At 35.5% G+C, this 13,919-nt stretch overlaps 1 protein-coding gene across 2 annotated transcripts; it reads left to right on the top strand.

The window, feature by feature from the left end:
• The first annotated feature begins 311 nt into the window (after window positions 1-311).
• On the top strand, window positions 312-13,347 carry GALAK (galacturonic acid kinase). Of its 2 annotated transcripts, XM_006850874.4 has the most exons (14): window positions 312-585; window positions 1,174-1,287; window positions 1,486-1,557; window positions 1,868-1,911; window positions 2,825-2,960; window positions 4,772-4,837; window positions 5,073-5,152; window positions 6,302-6,401; window positions 7,199-7,374; window positions 8,767-8,807; window positions 8,902-8,930; window positions 9,295-9,364; window positions 9,513-9,602; window positions 12,981-13,347. In XM_006850874.4, the coding sequence occupies exons 1-14, from the start codon at window positions 547-549 to the stop codon at window positions 13,223-13,225; spliced, it is 1,302 nt and encodes a 433-aa protein (XP_006850937.2). In that variant the 5' UTR covers window positions 312-546; the 3' UTR covers window positions 13,226-13,347. The 2 variants fall into 2 exon arrangements, 1 of the variants encoding a protein (XP_006850937.2); XR_016041594.1 differs by lacking the exon at window positions 8,767-8,807.
• The last annotated feature ends 572 nt before the right edge of the window (window positions 13,348-13,919 follow it).

The raw sequence follows: 13,919 nt of genomic DNA, 5'->3' as shown, positions 1-13,919 counted from the left end.
CATTATGGAGCATTATGATACTATTATTGGGATGATGGTGATCCCCATTAAAGCACCTTCGTGCTTTTGAGGATCCATCACCACCAAACTTACTCAATGGGTCTTGAGGATCATCACGGCGCGTGATCCATCACCACCAAACTGTTGTACGGTGATGCTCGCGGCATCCAAAAGTATCACATGGAACCAAAAGAGATATTCCCTTTTTGAAGGGTATTATTGGGAAGAAAAAATAAATATGCAGAAATGGGTATAGATGTAATTGTAGGAAAAACAAAATAAAGTACAAAAAATAAAGAATGAAAATGGATGTAGATGTAATTTTAGATGTCATAAGGATATTTTTATTACTCGAATTTTTTTAAAAAGATAATTTGCAATATTCTGTTTGAAAATCGATGGCAGTTGAAATCCATTTTCTACGCTGATTTGGTTGTCCGGTTAACTTCAAATCTCCCTTCCTCTGTTTTCTGTTACCCGCCATATAATTAACAATGGTGAAGCCATCCAATAAACCCTAATCTCTCCGCAAATTCGAGTTGGGTAATGAAGATGGGCACCTTTACATGGCCTTCAGAGCAAGAGGTAGGTCATCTGTGAATGGCTTGCTTTGATTCATCTTATTTATGCGACATTTTTGTTTTCTTTTATTTTTTTGGCCTTTTCTGGTTCGATGCGTGTTTTCAGTCATGGTTTTAGTCGATTCGTGATGGGTTTTGCATGTTTTTTTGGACGGGTAATCAGTGTGTTATCTTTGCATCTAAAGAAAAACTCAACTCTCTCTCAATTCACATTTTGCAGGTTCTTTCTCTTGGTTGTTAATGGTTGACTTGTTAATTCATTGTTTCTCAATGGATTCATGATGGGTTTTATACGATTTTTTGTTGGGTATCAATGTGGTCTCTCTATCTCTCACAATTCACACTCTGGGCTCTTTCTCACTGTTATGGTTTATTGTCTTGTTAATTCATGATTTTTCAATGGATCCATGATGGGTTTTGTCTATCTTTTGGATGGGTAACAATGTGTTGTCTCTCTCCTGATTTAATGGTTTCTCTATACATCAAATACTCGCGTTCGCGTGCACCTTATTTCATTGGTTCTTGATGGGTTTAACCTTTTGAGATTCTTAATGGGTTCTTAACCTGTATTTTTCTGTGAATTTGGTTTCAGTTCGATAGAGTGAGAAAGGCTGTGGTTGCAACGTCAGGATGTGATGAGGGAGACGTTAGGGTGGCTGTATCTCCCTATAGAATATGTCCCTTAGGTGCTCACATAGATCACCAAGTAAGCTTTAACCTTTGTATTCTTGTTTTTTTCTGATGATCTCTGCATTGTTGTTTTACTGTAACTATGCTGTATTCTATTGTTTTACTGTAACTATGCTGTATTCTATATGGTGATCTTCTAATCCTCAACTGTTTCATGAAATTTAGTAAGACTACGTTTAAAAATTTGTTAGCTTCTGTCTTTTCTATTATCTAGGGTGGGACAGTGTCAGCTATGACAATTAACAGGGGAATACTTTTGGGATTTGTTCCTTCTGGTGATTCTAAGGCAAGTTTCCTTCTCTTTATTGGAAATATTTAGTTTATTATCTTTTACATTTCTGTAGGTTTATAGAAATTTTGCATTTTATAAATTATCTTTCAAAGACTTTTCCCGTAAGTATTCCTTTTGTGCTTTAGTTATGTATATGAACTTTGTTGATGATATCAAATGGATTGTAATTCAGAACATTGAACCATAAAAGAAATGATTCATAATGATATAAATATTTATCGCCTGTTGTAGTGAACTACTATCTGTCGGAGATTTCTTGCCTTGTGTATTTTGCTTGAACTTTGGATGGAATTTGTTTATACAGGTTTTGTTGCAGTCTGCACAATTTGCTGGAGAAGTGAGATTTAGGTCTGTGTTTATTTCTTATGTTTTTTTACTTGTTATTTTGAATTGCAGCTCATGGCATATTCCATCTATTTTAAATTGGGTTTCTTCTCCAATACCTTGCACTGTTTCCCTTTAGGTTCTGATTATCTAAGTTTCACAGAAGATATCAATTTGAGATGGATACTTGGGCAAAACCAAATGTGATTTTGCTTTGTGTTTGAACTTTGAATCCTCATTATAGACTTGACCATATAAGAGGGCATCTATTGTCAATTACCTCATGTATTTGGACCAGATGTGGTTTTCCCCTGAATTTTTCTCAGTACCAGTCATTAAATAGATAGCTGATTGGAATTGCAATGCTGTTCTAAAGTTCAATTAAATTGATATTAAATCTCTTTATTTCGATTTACATCCATGCTTAGGACAGGGAACCTTGTAATGTGATTTGTGTCTATTCTGGTCTTTCTAGCTAGTTAAGGTTTTTAATGTGATCTGTGTCTATTCTGGTCTTTCTTGCTGGTTAAGGTTTTTAATCTATTTATTGACGTGTTCGATCTTGCTAGCTTTGCTTTTTGCTTTTTTTCTATGTCAAATGGAAGTTAGTGCCTAGCATTTACAATTTACCTGCAGTAAGATGTTTTCTTGTGAGTCATTAACCCCTTTTCTAGTCGTTAACCGCATATCATTACCATGGAGTGAGTTGCTTCCTCAGCATATCTCTTAACCCATGTGGTTCTTGTCATCCTTTGTTTTGTTGTTTATGTTTGATTGTATCCTCAGTACAAATAAATAAATAAAAATTAAGAAAAAATATCTGATACTTATTGCCAAATCACCTATATAGCATCACTTATTGCCAAATCACCTATACAGCATCATTTGAAGTTGCAGTTGTTCCTAGTTCCTAGAATCTTATATAACTTTTTTGCAGAATTGATGAGATTAAAAGCCCAAGGTATTTGGTTGACCTAAAAAACCATGTAAAAAGTGATGAAGAATGTGGTTGGGGAAATTATGCAAGAGGTGCCTTGTATGCACTTCAAGCAGGAGGGAAGCATCTGCACCAGGTTAGGGAACATAATTCTACCTTTTTTTCCCCTTTTTAATCAATTTCTTCCATGATATGACACTCTTTATGTGATAAATGGGTTATGTTCTCACTTGAATACTTGCTTTTTTTGGCGGGGAAATTTACAGAATTTTTTTGTTTCGTTTTTGATAGTTAAAAAAATTCCGTATAATTTCTGTTTTACGCTCAACTCCCCCTTTTTGTTTGTCTTTCTATTCCTAATTTACCCCTAGATCAGACATCCAAATGTCTGATTTCTGGTCCCTTTTTAGTGAAAGACTTGTTTGAACATCAATATCCATAGTTCCGAACTGGTCTTTCGCTCAATAAATGACAAATGAGTGCATTCAGACACCCAATTTCCTAACCCAACCTGCACTCAACAAATTATAATAATAATGAAAATAATAAAAAACAAGTTGGTTTAGTAAAAGAGGTGTCTAGGCATTGGATGTCCAAACTCCAAACTGTTCTCACTCAAAAAATGGACAAGTGGCAGTTTGAATGTCCTGACCCACTCGCTTGTCGTTTCTTATTCTTTTCTTTATTTTTTTAGTGAAAGTGGTTCAGAAATTGGATATCTGAACCAGGAGAATTGCAAAACACACTAGTTTGGACATCCAATTTCCAAACCAGTCTTTTGCTAAAAAATTAAAATAAAAGCCTTTATTCAGACATTGGATGCCTATGCAGGAAGTCATTTGGGAATTAAAAAAAAAACTAGGAGAATTGCAAAAAAAGTAGTTCGGGCATCCAATGTCCAAACCAGGCTTTTGCTAAAAAAAGTAAAAGAAAAGCCTTTATTCCGACATTGGATATCTATGCAGGAAGTCATTTGGGAATTAAAAAAAAAAAGGGTGGGACTTGAGCATAAAATAGAAGATATATGGAAAGTTTTCTAAATATCAAAAAATAATGTTTTCTTTTTTTTTTTGGTAATTTTTTGTCTCTTTTTGTTTGGCTAAGCATTCGTTCAGGTGTAAATGGTAACTTTTACGCAAACATGGATTTTATTCAGTCCTTAATGAACTTTTTCTTTGGTGGAACTGATCATAGTAAATTTATTGTTTCTCAGGAGAGTTATGAAATCTCTTTTCAAGGAACTAGTTCCATCGTGTGACAAACAATTCAAAGACTTAGAATCCCCATAGGAATAGTAGATAGACATAGACATTCTAAGAGTTTATTTACCAAAATTTTTATGAGTTATGTCCTCTTGTACCAAAAATTTTATGAGTTATGTCCTCTTGTTATGAATTACTTTCTTGTACTTTATTCTTTGAAAATTTTCGTTGAAAGCCAAAGATGATCACGTCCTTTGTGAAATACTGGAATATGTGTTTATTTTTCGGGCGGGGGGCCTGTCATGTGGGGCCATCTATATGAAAGGATAGATTCCCCTGACGTATTTGCACAACTAAGTTACTTCCCATGAGAAAAGAAAATTCTAAATGAAGAAGTTAAGAGAAATAACTAACAAATGGATGACAAAGGTGAAGAACTTGTACCCAACTTGTTCACTGGTTTCAGTTTTGACAGTACTGCTGTTTTTCCATGCTACTATGGATGATGCTAGTACTGAAATATTTCAATTTTGTTTGGTAAGAAAATTTGAACCTTCCCATGGTGATGATGTTTCTTCCAATGTTGGATTTCCAGATGTCTATGCTAAGAATCATGATAGCAATCAATTACTCATGTCCATATTTCCTCTACTCTATCGTTGAAAAGTGCACCATATCTACCATTTTTTCCCGTAAGGCTTTCAAAAAATTAAGTGAATTAAAATGGGTTTTGTGATTGCTGCAGGGTATAATTGGATATATTTGTGGTTCAGAAGGGCTTGACAGCTCAGGGCTCAGCTCTTCGGCTGCGGTAACTGTGATGTTCTGCCTTTATGATATTGGGAAACTCCTATGGGTGACTAGGGATGGGGTTTTGTCTTTGGATATTTGACTCACTTTTAGGGGTCCTTTTTTGCATCAGTAAAACCATGACCTGTGAAAGGGGAATAAGAAAAAGAACCTGGATTCAACTTGCGATATCACTGCTGTTTCCTTTCTTCCTAGTTCTTTGGTGATGGTGTCCTTGATTGTTGCTTTCTTGACAGGTTGGGATCGCTTACTTATTGGCTTTTGAAAGTGCAAACAACATAAGTGTATCACCAATTGATAATATTGAACTTGACAGGTAAAGTTCCTCATTATTCATTCACAGTGTTGCTCAGTAAGATGTTTGACTGAATCATGGAGTTAAATTTAGTAATTTACGTCTGGTATTTCTATGCAAAGAAATTGCTTTCTGCTCTAATTCTTTATATTACTACTTGTGCCATGCATATGTAGATACGTGGTGGAGATGGGATGGAGGGAGGGAGGGAGGATATGTCCCTGGTCCAACGGATGGATGATTGTTATTGTATAGATTGGAATCTTGGAATACCTAAACCCCTCTAAGCCTCATCTCTAGTTCACAAACTACTTGTTATGCCAGTGCTTTTTAGCAAAATTGAATTGTTCCTCTTCAGCTTTGTGGACTTGATCATTAGTGTCAGAACCATCTTCTGCTGCAACCCTTATTACATTTAATCCTGTAGTTTCCTAACGTATTCATACTCCCAATCTTAATGTAATATTTTCCCAAGTACAGAAAATTATGAAAATGTACTAAGATCGTTACCAATTCTTGTGGAGAAAATAGATGCTGAAAACATATCCTTGATGTTTCCTGTGGCCATCTTTTCCCTAAGGACAACTCATGCTATGTATTTATATAGTTTCCTCCATAGGGATACCATTCAGGATAGTTCATCTTAGGGTTTCTACTTTCTAAATTAGTTTGTCCTTTCCAGGTTAATATTTATAGTTCACTAAGAATCATTGTTAAAGTCTTGGATCACATTTTTGAAAATGGAACTACTTGGAAAGCAACAGTGCAATCAGATGTGAATATCCTTGCACAACGTATTTTCTTTGTTATTCAAATTACTGTTCATGATCTTTTTAGCGCATCCATCCTTGTGCATGAGGGGGGTGTACCCTTTTTTCTTTTCTCGTTAACAGCAAGATGATTTCTATGTGCAATAGAAAAAGAAAAGTTGTCTCTTTTTTATAACTAACAGATTGTCTTGCTAATAGCATAGTAATGCTTTGGGAACATGCTAACCCCAAAAGCAGTATCTGATTTTTTTTTTATTATTTGATATTATCAGTATTGTGGATTAGTTATTTTATTGTTTCATTTAGTCAGGGGAACTAGTGGCCTTCAGAAGAAGTAATTTTTAGCTTAACTGAGTATATCCTAAATCTGTATTTCTGAAGAAAAATAGTATTCATGCAGGCTGATTGAAAATGGTTATTTAGGTTTGAAGAATGGTATTCTGGACCAATCAGCAATCTTACTTTCCAATTATGGCTGCCTTACCTGCATTAACTGCAAGGTAACATATGTGCTTTTGTCACTTTGCTTATTAGATTCCAACTAATGAATACTGTCCACATTTTTTGAGAGACTATGATGAAATTGTTGTGTCCAATAGTCGCATTCCATGTTGATGATTTTCACAGTTTGCTGCTCAATGATGCCAATGTGGCTATGATTGAATATGGTTACTAGAAATGAAAATGATGCAATTAAATGGATAACGTGCTAGTTTAAATTGTGAAAATTTATTCAGTGAACCTCTTATAAGTCAATGCAACCACTCAGTGCATGGGAATGATTGAAATGTTAAATTGGTTTGACAAATCTCATTGAGAATGGAATTTCCACAATTACTGAAAACCCTCTGCTACCATTTGAAAATAAAAATTCCTGCTATGCCAAAGAAATTGATTTTGGTTAAATGAAGGAGGGAGCTCTGTATGTCCATATCTTTGGAGAGATGAAGGTGATTTGGAAAAAGAAATTTCTATAAATTATAAACTGAAGATTATAATTAAAGGATTAGCTCTCCTTATTTTGCCTTCTTTTTCCTTTTCTTTTTTCTTTTTTTTTTGGTCCTGATGGTTCTTAGTTTGTTCCTTTTTATGTCATTTATTTCTATTTGCCCATCACTGGTCATTAAAATCATTTAGAGGCTAGTTATGCGCTTCTATAAAGTATCTGAAGTTGATGCTGCCTCAAGCTCTTCAATGACACATGTATTCTCAGGGTTACATTCTATATCTCTGTATTAAACCTTAGCCAAATTTGGTCAAAAGTTTTAATTTGGGACTTCCTATTTTGCTTATGCAGACCAAAGATTACACGCTCATAAAACACCCACAATGGCATGGAGGTCAAGAAATTAAGAGATCTAAGCCATTCAAAATATTACTGGCGTTTTCTGGCCTGAAGCATGCTTTGACCAGCAAACCAGGATATAATTCCAGAGTTGCAGAATGCCGAGAAGCTGCAAGAATTCTCCTATCGTAAGATATTTCTCTCTTAGTAGCTAGAAATGTGAATCCCGTGCAACAATACCATATCTTTCCATAAATACAGAGGTTGGTATTCGCCCCCATTTTTCTTGTTTCCAAATCACTGTAGGTGCAGTTTCCATCGTGGTTATCAAAATTGGTAATCATAATTGCAGTTTATTTGATGCCAATTTGGTCTTTCTTATGTACTTGTTTCTTATTGAAATCTGGTAAGTTATGTAAATCCCATTACAATAGACAAGAAGAAAGTCAATTTTCCTTTGCTGTCCTTCAGTAGTATTCATGGCATTTTGGACGCCTATAATAAGCTTTTTAATATGCGGAAAGTTTATATAGAGCCGAGGCTCTAAACAATCAAATTGGAGCCTACCTCAAAAATTTCACTAGAAGGGGTTATTTTTGTGCCCAAATATCCTCAAATTGATCATCTCGACATCAAAATGCATAGCTATGAAAAAAAATAGATTTCAAGTTTTGGAAATAGGGTAGTTTGTAATGCATTTTTGGACGGTCAATTTTCAAGATTTTCAAGTTTTCATAGATCTATCGATCTACACTATTTTCGAAGTTCTAAACTTTATAAATAAAGATGACAATATATTCTAAGGCTATCACAAAGATTTTCATTATTGAAACCACATTTCTCGACACTATTTGAAGGTAGGCTCTAATTTGATGGTTTAGAGCCTGGGCTCTATACAAACTGCATTTACTTAAAGCATGGCATGCAGCAATTTTTGGGACTTTTCATATTGGGTTTGTCTAAATCAATAATTCATTTCCCAAGAATTTAAGGAAAGAAAACAAACCATATCAGTATCATTTGTTGCTGTGTAACACTGCACGTTTGTATTTCTAGTGACATCAATAATTCATTTCCCAAGAATTTAAGGAAAGAAAACAAATCATATCAGTATCATTTGTCTGCTGTGTAACACTGCGCATTTGCATTTCTAGTGACAAGGGAAATGTATGCAAAAAATAAAATTACTTTTTCTGTGAACAAATGTATCAAGGATATTCAAGCAATGAATTTAAAAATGTGATTCTCCGCAACCAAGTCTACAACTCTATGGTTATTGAATGAAAGTTGAGCATCTTGGACCGTGGGTTGGTAAGATTATTGATTCAAAATATAGACTTTACTGTACCTCCTAATCCTATACCCCAAGAATGAGCTAATGTTCAACAACATCAGAGTACAAATTCAATCACTTATAGGATTCTATTATTTGTTGTATTTGAGCATGTTCCTTGTGCATGTCCTGTATGTATGTTCTTTGTTGAGGATTCATCTATTGGAGTATATATATTCAATTAATTAGAATACTTAACCCTCGCATTATTAACTTCACTATAAACCGTTCTTTTGCATTCTTACAGTTCATCTGGAAATGGAAGTCTTGAGCCTCTTCTTTGCAATGGTAGATAATTTTAGTAATATCTAATTGTTGATATGATTTTGTCATAGGCATGCTCTGGACAATTATACTAATAACCTTTTTCTCTTGTAAACAGTTCTACCAGATGTATATGAGGCTTACAAGGTAAGCTTAACTTAAAGGATAGCATCTTCTCATTTACCTTTTCACTTCTTTCTGTTGAATGGTAAATAATGATTCTTGTTTTGCTAGTGTGTGGTCTTTGTTGTATACTGAAGAAAGGTTGATTTGATGATCCTACTTAGTGCTCTAACAGTGTTTCTTGACATTTTAATAGAAACTCAAAATGTATTGAGAATATATTTGAAGTTATTCTAAGCAATAAAATGAAGACTTTAGACTTCGATTTATTCTTGCTAAATCTTTGGCTTTTATTATTTTATTGAATTATGAAAAAAAGGAAAAACTCCAATAAGCAATCAGCTTTTACACAGACATATCAATGACTTTCCCTGTTTTCTTAATGCAGGGTGAATTAGAAGCTAATCTTGCTAGGAGAGCAGAGCACTATTTTTCTGAAAATAATCGGGTGCTCGAAGGTTCATTCTCTTTCTTATGATATGATATTATTTTGATAATTATTCCAATCCATCTCTGTCTAATTATCTTCATGGTTTGAGTGTGTACTTACGATTGTCCTACTTACCACTAAACTCATTTGGTTGGTCTTTCAAAACTGAATTTCAGGGCTTAAAGCATGGGGTTCGGGCAATTTAGAAGATTTTGGGAAGCTGATTTCTTCCTCGGGTCTAAGCTCCATCAAGAACTATGAGTGTGGTGCGTTGTTTTACGTATCTTTATGAGATGACAAAGTTATTCCATAGTAATTGGGAAGAGGAGATTCTTAGAGTAATGTCCTATAACCTGATTATTATGCATCTAATAATCTTTTAATGTGCTATATAACTTAATTTAAACTGCTACCTATGAAAAGAGATCCTTTCTTTGCCTAACATACCATTCATGAGTGTCACATTCTTCTTGTTAGAATTCGTGGGAGTATACATGCACGGACATTGAATGGAGAATCGAGAGAGAAGAGAGAATACAACATTTACGACATTTACATTGAATGGAGAATGGAGAAAGAAGAAGATTGAATGAAGAATGGAGAGAGAAGAAGAGAAAACACAACATTTGCGTGGTTCAGGTCGAAGCCTTACGTCCACGGATCCAAAGCCCAACGGGCTACATCTTCACTATTTTGGATGAATATTTACATCAATCAGTACCTCTACATATAGAGAACAATCACACAATTACAGGAGATAAATATGGTATGATTCTTGGAGATAGAGGTAAATAGTAGGAGGCCTTATCACCAAACTGACTTGATGACCAAGTAACTTTGACTTGGTCTCTTCTTATCTTCTAGATACCTAATCTTATCAAGAGATATATAACTATACATCCATAATGATGTATATCAATATGACCCGAGATATCTATATCCTAACACTCCCCCTCAAACTCAAGATGCTTTGTCACAAAACAATTGGAGTTTGAACAATACTAAGTTGCCAAAAACGAGCAATGATCTTTAGATTGCTTGAACAACAAGCACAAAAAAGCGACGGCATACCTCAGGAACAGACCTTAGAAACATCCAGGATCGAGTAACGAAAAACTCGATCAATAACAGATAAACAGGCTTTCAGAATTTCCAAGATCGAGAAACAAAAAACTCGATCAATAGACAAGATCGAATAACAGAAAGAAATTCGATCTTCTCACAGGATGGAGCAATGAAAAACTCCATCATCCTAGAGGATTGAGTAACGAAAAACTCAATTATTAAACATAGGCATTCGGAGCAGAAAAGATCGTGTGAACTCGATCATCACGCAGGATCGAGTAAACTCGATCATCACACAAGATGGAGTAACGAAAAACTCCATCATCCAATAGGATTGAGTAATGAAAAACTCAATCATCAAACATGATCAAGTAACAAAAAACTTGATCATCAACTAGGATCGAAAGATTCGATCATTGAACAAGATGCACTTGAAACTCTCTCTCTTCCAAATTCCTCTCTTTTTCCTCCTCAGCTTCAAGCCTAAATTGCTCCCGTCTTTGTCGCTCTCTCTCCCTCTCTGCTTCGCGCTCCTCGTGCCTAGTCTCTCGCTCTTTTAATTATGCAAATTGGTTTGCTAAATAAACCCAGAACCTATTACTTCTCTTCTTTTTCCCCTGCCTTGATTCCATTGGCTCCACTTCTTCATAATCAAAACCTTCTCTATCATCCTTTACAAAATTCTCCTCTCTCTTATCTCCCTCATACTCAAATTCCAATCCTAAACTCAACAAACCATTCCCATTCCCATTCTCATCGATGAGAACCAAGGATTCATTTGAGGCCACTAAAATATCTTACAGAGACGTGAAATGTGTTTGTTGATGATCACCAATGTCTGCCAAAACACCATCGAACAATGGAAGCTTTGGCCTATTTTTGCCAGGCAAGAACATACCAGCCTTTGACATCAAAGAAGCCAATCCCGAAGTCTTCATGGTTGCAATTTACCCTCTAGTATTTGGCCTCGAGATCACCACCACCCTTGTTCTCTTCTCAACCTTTATATCTATTGGCATTATCTCGAATTCTTCATTGCTATCTTTGGACTTGAGAAGCAAGGGGTGCCTGATACCTTCTATATCCACAATCAAATTCTGCTTTTTAAAGGTTTCTATTCCTTCATTCCCATGAACTCTGATAAACTTGGGGAGATTTCTGCTAAAAACTCTAATAAGTAGCACCAGAGCCACTGGTATCAAGAATTATGGCCCTAGGCAACAAAGACCTATGTGTTGTCCTAATCCCAATGCACATTCTAGATCGACGCCTGGTTAGATCGACGCCTGGTTACTAATGGTGTATCGATGCTACCTGCTTGAGAAACGCTGATTGAGATTTGTTCCAATAGATTTTTTAGATGTTCCATGTTCTTCTTCCTCTCGAACCTATTCAAAGACCTATCTGATGAAATCTCCATTAACTGATTCACGACCCTCTTCGCTGATCGAAGAGTTTGGCTCACTGTGCATAACTGTTGAATTGTGCATAGCTTTTCCTGACTTCGTAGACCTGAGGCAGAAGCAGTTTTAGCATTCTGTTTGCTCCCTGAAATCACCTTTATGTCACTAGCGAAGAGAGTCTTGAGTATGGTGCATAAGGTTAACCTCAGAAGCAATGGGCCTGAACTTCTTCTCTCTAGTTTTCATCCTGCCTATTCCATTCGCCATCATTTCCTTCGGTTTTTTTTTGTTTTTTTTTTTTTTTGGGGAATGAATTCGAGCCAATAATAGAGGCATAGTTTTCTGAACTCACCACAGCTGTTAGACAGAGAGTCACAATCAGATTGAGGCTTCACCGATAAGAAAAACTAGAAACAAAAGACGAAATACCAAATCATGAACCCCGATCAGAGAAACTGAAAACAAAGGCTCGATGCTTGAGAGACGAAATATCAAATCGGCTCGATGCTTGAGAGACGAAATATCAAATCATGAACCTTGCTCTGATATCATGTTAGAATTCGTGGGAGCATACATGCACAGACATTGAATGGAGAATGGAGAGAGAACACAACATTATATTGAATGGAGAATGGAGAGAGAAGAAGATTGAATGGAAAATGGAGAGAGAAGAGAGAACACAACATTTATGTGGTTCAGGCCGAAGCCTTATGTCTACGGATCCAAAGCCCAATGGGCTACATCTTCACTATTTTGGATGAATGTTTACATCAATCAGTACCTCTATATATAGAGGACAATCACACAATTACAAGAGATAAATATGATATGATTATTGGAGACAGAGGTAAATAGTAGGATGTCTTTATCACCAAACTAACTTGATGACTAAGTAACTTTGACTTGATCTCTTCTTATCTTCTAGATACCTAATCTTATGACGAGATATATACCCATACATCCATAATGATGTATATCAATATGAATTCGAGATATCCATATCCTAATACTTCTGGTGCTAGTTTCTTGTCATGTAATTCAGTTAATAAACATGGTTTCAGCTTGACTATCTATTGTTTGTCTTTTAATTTTTCCTTGTTAAAATAACCGTGGTCTATAAGCATTTTGTCTTAAACTTTTTTTTTTAACTTTTTTCTTTTCTCTGTGAAAAAATAGGATGTGAGCCTTTGATACAATTATATAAGATACTTCTTAGAGCACCGGGTGTATTTGGGGCTCGATTTAGTGGTGCTGGTTTCCGAGGATGCTGCCTTGCTTTTGTTGCCCCAGAATTAGCAGCCGAAGCTGCATCATATGTGAGGAAAGAATATGAGAAGGTTCAACCTCAATTGGCCTCACAGCTCAATGGGGATGCAGCTGTTTTGTTTTGTGAGGCATGGGGGAGTGCTCACGTTGTTTAATTAAAATTTGTGACTTATATTTCGTTCTTCACCTTCATTTGTTATTGTTGTATTCATTCTTTCCCATGAAAAATAAGTTCTATTGATCAAAAAATAAAAGTGCTTGGAATTTTTACATGATAGAATTTTTGTTTTCTTTTTTATATAATTGAATGAGTTCTGTCAGTTTTCAAAGAGAAGTAGAGAACTATATAATGTGGACCCTCGTGTGGTTGGTTTTTTGGTGCAATTCACACGCCAATAACATGCTACTGTGTTGGACACTTTAAAGCTTTGCCACTTCTAGTGAACCTTTCTTGGAAAATCTCACTTTTTTTTTTTTTTTTGGTAATTTAGTGGGGACTCCCCTACCCGTTTTTCAATTAGTTAGAGGTTTTTATTGCGAAAATCTCTTCTCTTTTTTTTTGGTAATTCAGTGGGGATGCCCCTACCCTTTTTTTAATTAGTTAGTGGTTTTTGAAACTGGCATCGGGAAAAATCTCACTTATCAAAGAAAGGATGTGGTTTCTATGTGGGCATTGCCCGCATGAAAGAACGAAGGTAAAAGTAATTCGACGTGCTATTTTATCTCAATTATATATAAATTCGTTGTCCCTAAAATACTAATAATTTTAGGGGGTTGATATTTTGGACACCTCCTCGAGATTTGATTTGGGAGGTAGTCTCTAGATATCACATCGACGAGGGATTGCTT

The sequence above is a fragment of the Amborella trichopoda genome, chromosome 1 (assembly GCF_054954075.1).
Source record: "Amborella trichopoda isolate Santa Cruz 75 chromosome 1, AtrichopodaSantaCruz75HAP2 v2.0, whole genome shotgun sequence".
Lineage (NCBI taxonomy): Eukaryota > Viridiplantae > Streptophyta > Magnoliopsida > Amborellales > Amborellaceae > Amborella > Amborella trichopoda.
Note: the sequence above shows the minus strand (reverse complement) of the source record. Positions and strands in the feature narration are given on the sequence as shown.

Coding starts and splice junctions, on each gene's coding strand:
- GALAK (XM_006850874.4), top strand. CDS start 547: ATGAAGATGGGCACCTTTACATGGCCTTCAGAGCAAGAG. Junction 1,288..1,485: donor GTGCTCACATAGATCACCAA/GTAAGCTTTAAC, acceptor TCTATTATCTAG/GGTGGGACAGTGTCAGCTAT. Junction 9,365..9,512: donor AAATAATCGGGTGCTCGAAG/GTTCATTCTCTT, acceptor ACTGAATTTCAG/GGCTTAAAGCATGGGGTTCG.